Consider the following 9,106-nt stretch of genomic DNA (forward strand, 5'->3'; position numbering starts at 1 on the left):
GGTGTTGCTTAGAGTTTAAAGAGAGAATTTGCAAATTTCCTAAGGGCTTGTGGAAAGAATGGAGAAGTACTAAAGAATACTTCTCTCTCTCTCTCAGTGTGTGTGTGTGTGTGTGTGTGTGTGTGTGTATGTGTGTGTGTGTGTGTGTGTGTGTGTGTGTGTGTGTGTGTAGAGGATCTGGGAAGAGTTGGGGTTAGGAAAACAAAAAGCGGAATATACTGTATAAAAAAATCTATTCAATAAAAACCCAAAACCTTATGTTGGTTTGGGCTACCTTGATTCAAATATAGTCACGATCTTAGATCTTTCAATTATGTTGTGTGAGTGGCAGATTCTTTTCCCTAAAACAGAGGTGGCAGTAACCACAGCACAGGGTTGTTGTTTAGTTAGATAGAACACACAATAAGTATTCAACCAATACTGTCTATCCATTTCATCATACTTCTGCTATTTTTTTCTAAGATCAAGGTGGTTTCAAATGAACTGGCAGGAGCGAATTAAGCAGGAGCTGTATGCTCTAGTCCAAGTCTGCATTAGTAGACCGGTTTTAGCATTCCAGTCTCTTATTTTGTCCTCTGCAAGTTGAGGTTACACTACTTTTGCTATACTTCTTCTGTGTATGTCTGTAGCTATAAGATTCCATGGGACAGATTTTCTGATTATATAACAGGAAAATAACATCAATAATGATGAACAAGGAAAGTTCTCTCTCAGTATCAGCAGGTAAAAAGATTTCTCTCATTGACTACTGAAGACTACAGAAAAAAAAACTACAGAGAAATAATACTAGTAATATGGACATAATTTTAGAAATGAAATAATTTCAGTTATACCAGAAAAGGACTGCCATGACTCTAAAATCAGGAAAGATTTTATATGTTGTGACCACACTACATTTCTGCATATTACATAGATTTAACATATGACAGACATACCCATAAAAGACAAAAAAATGTAACATAAAGAGGAATGCCACATAATATTTTCACATACAATCAGTCTCATTTGTATCATATGAGGGCAGAGTGATTAGCTGCCCATTTTCTTTGGTTAACTCACCCACATCAGGTTTCTCTTCATTATTAATTTCCATAACCACGAATTTCTCACAAACTGCAAAGGTTGGCAACGTAGAGGAGATGAACTGGCCAAACCTTTAAATAAAGCAGAAAGCAAAAAAGAGCTAATGTTTCTTTTCCCTAGATCAAGAGATACAAAGAAATGAGAAAACAAAAACACACACATTTCTGCTTCGACTTCTATGGCTCTTTAGGTGACAGTATTCGGTTTGCTTTCTCTTAGACCACACCTAGTGCCATCAACACAGAGATGTCTCTAGGTTTTCAGAAGTCTGGGCTCCTTAACGCACTGAGCCATGTGACTTAACAAGCTGGTGAGCACGGCTGGTCAGGTTAGAATGCTCTGGCTGATCTGTGTGAGTCCACTGAGCCGGGGATGGAGAGCTTGGGTTCAGAATGCAGGCTAGGTTATACATATATGGTGTGTGTGTGTGGATATGAATATATTTACGTGCACACACACACAGAGGCACTGACTGACTTTTAACAATGTGACCAGAGACAAGCAGTTAGAGTTCTCTGGGCCCTTGTTCATTTACAAAGGAAGTGAAAAACTTAAAAAGTTAAAACGTTGATGAGGTTTGGTGATAATTTCATCTAAGTGATTATATGGCAGAATAAATTCTAAATAAATAATAGTAATTAAGATAATTGAAATTCTCCAAAACAGTGGCAAAGCCTCAGCTTTGAATATCAAAGTTAAAAGCATCAAACAACTTTCTGCAAACTCCATAAATAAAAGGAAAGACTCTGAATTTCCCTCATGTTAAAAAAAAGCTATTCCCTACAGCATACGCGTGCAAGTGTGTGTTTGTGTGTGACTGTGGGGTGAGCGTGTGTGTAGGGTGAGTGCCTGTGCATCCGTGCAGGACAGAGAATGAATTGGCTTTCCTACCTCGTCCTTCTCTACTTTGTTCTTTGGAGACTGGGTCTCTTCCTGAGCCTGGTGCTCCTATGTGACAGCTGGGCGAGCAGCCAGCCCCAGTGACCCTTCTGTCTCTGCTCCATCTGTACGGGGTTACAGGCAGACCTGGCTTGCTATGTAGGTGCTACTCAGCTCATCACAGCTACATAGCAAGTGATCTTACACCCTGAGCCATCTCTTCAGTTACTCTAAATAAATTAATACTCAAATCATATAAAATATTTATGTCCCAACAATAAAGCTCCATCTGTTTCTGAGTGACAGAGGGCAAGGCAAGGTGCAAAGCAGAAGTCTATATGCATGTGTGTAACACACACCCGAGAATGAACAGGCCTTGAGGAGTGAGGGTGGGGGCTGACAAGCCCTATAATGAAAACTCTCATATCTAGGTCTGCCGATGTTTTTGGCTGATTTCCATACCCCTTCCCACACCTTACTTGCATGATATTGACATTACATTTGTTACATGAGCATAGGGACCCTAGGGACCAATTCCGTCCAGCTCAACTCATCTCTACCTCACTGGCGAGTTCAGCCTCTAGAGAGACAAACCCACCTGAGCAGGTCGTTGCTGCTGGGGAAGCCCTGCAGCAGGAAGCTCAGGACATTACTAATAGCAGCAATGGTCGGCTGGGACAAGGACATGTCTCGAAGAGTCAGGAGCAGCTTGGGGATTAGCTGAAATTCCCTCATTAACTTGGCATTCTTGGAAGCCTCACTGTAAGAGAAAGACAGTTCACACATTGCAAGACCATCTCTTTCACAAGTGGACAGTCAACCACACGAGCATTAACTAATACCTGGACTCGGTCAGCAGTTCAATGAAGTGTTCAAATAAAGAAAGATGAAGTTCATATGGTGCATGGAGCCAGACCTACAACAAAGCATGAACAACAGAATATTTAAGCCTGAAAATGCCCCATTGTCAGCAGAACAAAATCAAACACATTAATGGAACATACTTTAGTCATATAATTAACTATACAGAGCAGAAAATGGGGAGAAAAATCAATCACTATAAACAGACCCAAGAAGACAGAAATGCAATTAGCATGCTTTTAAATCTATTATATATATTCTATATGTCATTCATAAAGATAAATATGATCGATAACATTTTTAAAGTTTGGAAAAGTGAAAATGGCCAAGTAGAAGTGCATTCACGCAAAAGCATCTTTAAATAAAAAGAGAATAGAAAAAGCCTTCTTCAGATGGGAGAATTCATTGCCAGCAGACCTAGGTTATAATTCAGGTACAAGCGGAATATAGATTTACAAATAAGGAATGTGTTGTCAGGCTTAGTCATTAGGAGCCCTCGCTGCTCTTGAGAGGAGACAGCTTCAGTTCCCAGCACCCAAACTAGATGGTGCACAGCTACCTGTAACTGCAGCTAAAGGGGACTGGAAACCCTATTCTGGTCTCCTTGGGTACTGTACACGGGCACAGATATACTTATATAAAAAATAAAAACAAAATCTTTAAAGAGCTGTAAATATGATACATCTAGGCAATGAAAAGATTTTTTTAAATGCATTTAAAAAATTAACTGATCATTTAAGGTGAAAATAATATGAACTATTTTGGATATTATAAATTAGAAAAATGTGCAAATACAGCAAAAGGATAGGAAAGAAGAAATGGACATAGTACAATATCCTTCAAAGATAAACCACATTATTTTAGATTATAAAATAATATCAAAGAAAATACATGCTGTTATGATTATTTTATTTGTGAAATGGCTGTTTATAAAAAGGGGAGGAATTATTTATAGACTATTGTGGCTTAGTAATAAAAGATGCTCTAGGAAGTCATGGAGTAGAAAGGTACTGTGAAACGGAGCCAGAATTTGGTATTCAACTCAATTTATGTTTGCATATTAAATGGTAATCATAAACTTGAAATCGGAGGAATCATAAACTTGAAATCATAAACTTGAAAACTGCTGTTTTAGGGAGCACATTCTTTCACTATGGAGCTGCTAACCACCCAGACTCCACTTCTCGTGGAAAAGTTTCTTTCACAAGAGCGTAATGGGAACCTTTGGTTTCGCCTGCTGCAGTAGAAATGGGCAGTTGCAGGGTATGTATTAAGCATTTAGTCTCTGTAACATTTGTAGAACAGGAAGTATTTGGAGAAAAGGAAATATAATTACTTGATTTCTTATGTTTTACTAAATGGCACTGATATAATCATAAAATTACATGATTTCAGACACATATAACTGAGATAAAACTGCTTAACTCTCTTGGAGAAGAAAAAAGAAAAAGCTGAATAGATCCATCAACTTTGTATTACGAGTTAGTGTGTATACTTACTTCAAAATCACAAAGCAGGTCCTGGAAAGCCGTGGAATTGGGAATAATGGATGTCTCATGGCCACTGTCAACGGTCCCCACCAGGGAAAACGTGAGATGCAGGATGTGGCTGTTGAGAAGGGAGCGTTTCTTTTTTAGCAGCATTGCCAACAACTGGAAGAAGAAGCAAACAGGCCTATTGCAGATAATCAAGTGGATCGTGGCGCATATAACGGATCTAGTCAACGGGTTAACTCTTTGTTGGCTTCATGACCTAATGCTATTAGGGCAGGTGAGGTCCCGCTGGGTGAAAGGAGCCACTGGGGACGTACTCGGAGAAACAGTCCTCAGTCCCTCCCTGTCTCCTGCTGCACGAGATCAACAGCTCTCCTCAGGCACACGCTCCCCACGCGGATGTCCTATTTTACAACAGGCCAGCAGTCACAGAGCTAGCAGATCGTGGACCAAGCCAGAAGACAGCATTCCTGCCTTCATGCTGGTTTTCACACGTGTCCAGTGACAACAACAAAAATTCGACAGCAGAGACTCAGTTTTCCCTCAAATATTTAAACTGTTTCCCTTGCGTCCTTTTCCTGCCCCACAGACTACACAGCAGAGAACAACGCCAATCTTACAACCCCCTCTGCACCGTCGGGAACCCCCGTGTGTGCTTGCTGTACAGTGGCTCTCCATACTTAGTGAGTATGAGAGCTGGAGATGAAGGGGAGTGAAATAGAAGGGAGCCACAAAGAAAATGGGGAAAGCTTTGAGGGGTTACCAACCCCCAGTCTCTCCAAAGAGCAGCTAACCTGATCCATTTCACTTCACTCCCTCTGGGTAGGGAAAGAACACCCAAGCAAGCAAACAGCACTCTGAACATGGCTGGCTTTCTCTATCCATGGCGTTTGAACATACAGATTAGGTCAAATTGAGGTCAAAAACATCCCATTTAAAAGCTTTGTACAGACATTTCCTCTGATTATCCCCTAACCACCGCACTATATAGTAACTGTAGGGACAGAATTCACATAGTAGTATGAGCGGATAAACATCTCAGCGTTCAGCACATGGACTAGTCACACCCAGGTCACATGCAAAAGCAGCATGGAGGCTTGCGCAGAGACCTGGAACCATTCCGCAGGACAGCGAGGGTCCAGCGCCTCATACACATCAAGGCTGCCGAAACAGTGCAGTCTGCAGGACACGCGAGACTGAAAGACGCGGACCTGAGAAACCAAAGTTAAACAAAGCCACACAGATGTGTCCTCATTCAGTACGTTTCCAGCTTAGAAAACAGGACTAATGAGAATGAGGCGATCTGGGTAAAGTGCAGTGAAGGTAAAGCCTTACGGTTACCAACCTGATAGCCCTTGATTCTCTCCATCTCCTTACTGGCTAGCGGGTTACTCTTGACCACACAGACCAGGGCCTTGACTGCTGCATACAACCCTTCCACATCAGAAGCCATGGCCACCAGGCCCAGGATGGCAGCAGCTCCTCCAATGTACTGCAGTGTAGTGGCAACAGGCTTAGGGACAAACGTTCTTACTCCTAATTGAAAAGAGAGTGAATGATAATTAAATAGATTTCCCATGCAAACAAGAAGTCACACTGACGAGTTTGCTAACAGTCACATATTTCATAAAAAAAAGAAAAGAAAAGAAAAATCTGGGAGAAGGCAGTGTTAGTTTACGGACTCCCAGAAAGGCGTGAGACGAGCATACAGAATGGGTTCAGAGCAGCTTCACCTATCCAGTACACGGTGCTGGGCAAGAGACAGGCTAGAAAGACAGAGGTCAGGAACGTGATCTGGGGTGAGAAAGAGCTTCCTAGTTTCTGCTGGGGATCCATGTGGGGAAGTGAGAGCAGGGCAGGGAGGCTGCGCGGTGAGCACTACCTGCCTGCTCCTTAGGACTAAGTGAGTAAGATGCCCAATCAGAGGCTGGAGACGGCTCAGTGGTTAGAGTACAGCGTGTGGTCCTAGAGAGCCTGAGTTCAACTCTTAGCACTCATGTTAGGTGGCTCACAACCTCCCATAACACCAGCTTCAGGATCAGCATGTTTGGCCTCTGAGGGTGCCTGCCCATACGTGCACCTCAGCTTCTATATATACACATACTTAAAAATTAAAAAAAAATCTTTAAAAATAAAAGTAGCTGTGACGTGTAGCCCGTTACTAAGAAGGATGGATGAAGATCACTTGAGTCCAGAGTTTTGAGATCAGTCACAATATAAAACGTATGAGGAATCATTATTTTATAATTAGCTAAAATTGCATTTGTACGTATAAGTGTATGTGCATGTACACACACATTTCAAATGAAATTACATCATACAGACTTCTAATACTCCCCCCACAAACTATTTAACAAACCTTCAATTAGTACCAGGCATGGGAAATCTTTCAAGTGGTTAGTCAGGGGAGTCTGTCCAAGAGAGTCCCAAAACAATAGAGCCTATTGCCAAAGCCCTGGATGTCTCCCTGTTGCCATAGCTCCTGGATGTCTCCCTGTTGCCATAGCTCCTGGATGCCCCCCAAATGCCAAAGACATTACACATACTTTGAGGATTTGAGCTGGAACTGACCCCAAACCTCCTCCTTGAGGACTATTTTCCATAGTACTAGAAGGTGCAGTGCAAGGTGCTGAGGGAGGAAAGGATCAAGAGTCCTAGCCAGGTGTGGCACCTATGTCCGTCACAATGACCAGGGGGCAAGCTATCCTTATAAGTGCTGCCCAGCCATGACACACAGCTGGTAAGGTCATGGACCTGAGGATCTTCTAGGGTGACTTTCCTAACCTACTATAACCTGGCTACAGTCTCCACACTTACCTTTATGTGTGCAGATAAGCACAGCTCTCACTCCCATCAATCTCTATTTGCAGAAGCAAGAGATCAGTATAGAAAGTCACAACAGATCAAAATGCAAATAAGCTGATCATATAGTACCCAGCCCCAACTGCTCCATCTCTCAGGGAACAGAATGGAGGAGAGGCTGGGGAAAATGTAAGACCAGGAAGTCTGCTATGAAACTGTGACTCTTAGAAGTGACAGAGAAGCTGTGTTCATGAAATCTCAATATGTCTCCCTAAAGACCTGAACAGTTCCAGCAACGGTTGATATCCTAATGTCGATATCTCATTGGGACCCACAACGTGATGAAGAGTGACAGGCAGTTGACAACTGCTAGAGAAAGAGACTCAATCTTCACTGGAGATGAGCTCTCTGATTGGGTTACCCCAGACCAAGTGGACAGCCTTAAACACAGGCATGCAAGCAACTGAGCAGACTAGCAGGCTGTACTCATAAGTTGTTCAGTTCTCTTAATGTGTAAAGACGATGGTCTGAAGAGAACAGGCTGTGAATCCGGGAAGCCAGGAGGCGGGGCCCTTAGACATGAGGGATGGGAGGGAGGAGAGAAGTGATGTGACTATAGTTTAACTAAATAAAAAAGGAAAAACCCAATATAAATATATCCACATGTTAATATGAATTTAATGTTTATAGGCTTTCCAGCATTTATAACATTTTAATCCATGAGAACCATGGATTTTGAGAACTATTTTCTAAGGCTATCAGGGTAAGTGTTATTCACAGGGAAGGAAACTGAAGTCTAAGCAGCTTAGATGCTTGGCCTGAGTCACTCAGTGGGAGGGCAGGAATTGGAACCTGGTCTGCCAATGCTTTGCTCATCACTTCCCACCATACCACACTGTGCTGGGGTTCTGCAAAGAATGGAAAGTCCTAAGTCCCAAAGCGTTGCTCCATCAAACAGAAGACCTTTACTAATACAATATTACTACAAAAGAAAAGCAGGGTCAGGATATGGCCAGCGTAGGGTGCTGAAAATTGCAAGGATGAATTAAACATAGGAGTTGGCCCAGCAAAACTGCTTGTTACTCTAAAAAGGAACCAGCATCACGGGAGCACAACTTTAATCAGTTCTCCTGAAGCCTGGGAGCCTGATTGGGGTGCCTTGATCCTGCCTAACCATAAACTCCAACTCCAAGACAGAGTGTGGAGCTCTAGACGAGGCAACTCTGATGCCTGTGACAGGCGGACTGTGTCTACACCCAAAAGGCAACTCTGATGATGCCTGTGACAGGCGGACCGTGTCTACACCCAGAAGCTCCCCTACTTCACTCTTTCTGCTGTTGTCTGGAGTTACTGGGGAATAGACCAATGGCTTCGTGCCTGCTACAGACGGGCTCTACAATGGAGCGACAACCCCAGTTCTTTCAGATCATTTCTAAGGAACAGAAAGACGTATGAGCAAAACCAGCATAGAATGAAACCACAAAGTAACCAATGCTTTTTTCACAACTGTTTCAACATGCCATATGCAGTTTGTACAGAAGCTCAGGAGATTTCATGAGTGCTCATAATTTTTAAATAAGATTAGAATTTGGGACAAATTCATAACACGGCAGGAACATGATCTGTAATGTTAAAGTGTAATGTCAAGTGCTTCAAAATATAAACTTAAAAAATTCCTTGTCTCCCTTTATATGAATATGAAAGCAAAGAATTTGAAACAAGAAAGACAACTTACTCACCCAAGTAACCAATGAGAGCGGCCCCAATTGTGCGTGCTGGCCCATTGAGATGGCCTGCGGCATTGTGAACCAGCTTCACTGGGGTGGCATTCTCATGGGAGGAAATGCCCAACTGGAGAAGAGGAAAGGAAAAGAACAGTCAGAGAAGAATGGTCTGGTACGGTGCTACCACTCCTGTGATGGGTAAACCCTTTCTGTCTCCTTCTACCACTCCTGTGATGGGTAAACCCTTTCTGTCTCCTTCTACCA

General features: G+C 42.5%; 1 protein-coding gene across 1 annotated transcript in view; it reads right to left on the reverse strand.

Annotated features, from left to right (window-relative positions):
• Wdfy3 (WD repeat and FYVE domain containing 3) overlaps positions 1 to 9,106 on the reverse strand; it is a 216,963-nt gene that overhangs the window by 72,369 nt on the left and 135,488 nt on the right. Inside the window, exons 24-29 of the mRNA XM_026785032.1 lie at positions 8,858 to 8,969; positions 5,662 to 5,852; positions 4,323 to 4,475; positions 2,805 to 2,878; positions 2,561 to 2,722; positions 1,060 to 1,154 (exon numbers count right to left, since the gene is read on the reverse strand). Coding sequence (XP_026640833.1) covers positions 1,060 to 1,154; positions 2,561 to 2,722; positions 2,805 to 2,878; positions 4,323 to 4,475; positions 5,662 to 5,852; positions 8,858 to 8,969 — 787 coding nt within the window. The remainder of the gene's footprint in view (positions 1 to 1,059; positions 1,155 to 2,560; positions 2,723 to 2,804; positions 2,879 to 4,322; positions 4,476 to 5,661; positions 5,853 to 8,857; positions 8,970 to 9,106) is intronic.

The sequence above is a fragment of the Microtus ochrogaster genome, linkage group LG1, assembly GCF_000317375.1.
Source record: "Microtus ochrogaster isolate Prairie Vole_2 linkage group LG1, MicOch1.0, whole genome shotgun sequence".
Lineage (NCBI taxonomy): Eukaryota > Metazoa > Chordata > Mammalia > Rodentia > Cricetidae > Microtus > Microtus ochrogaster.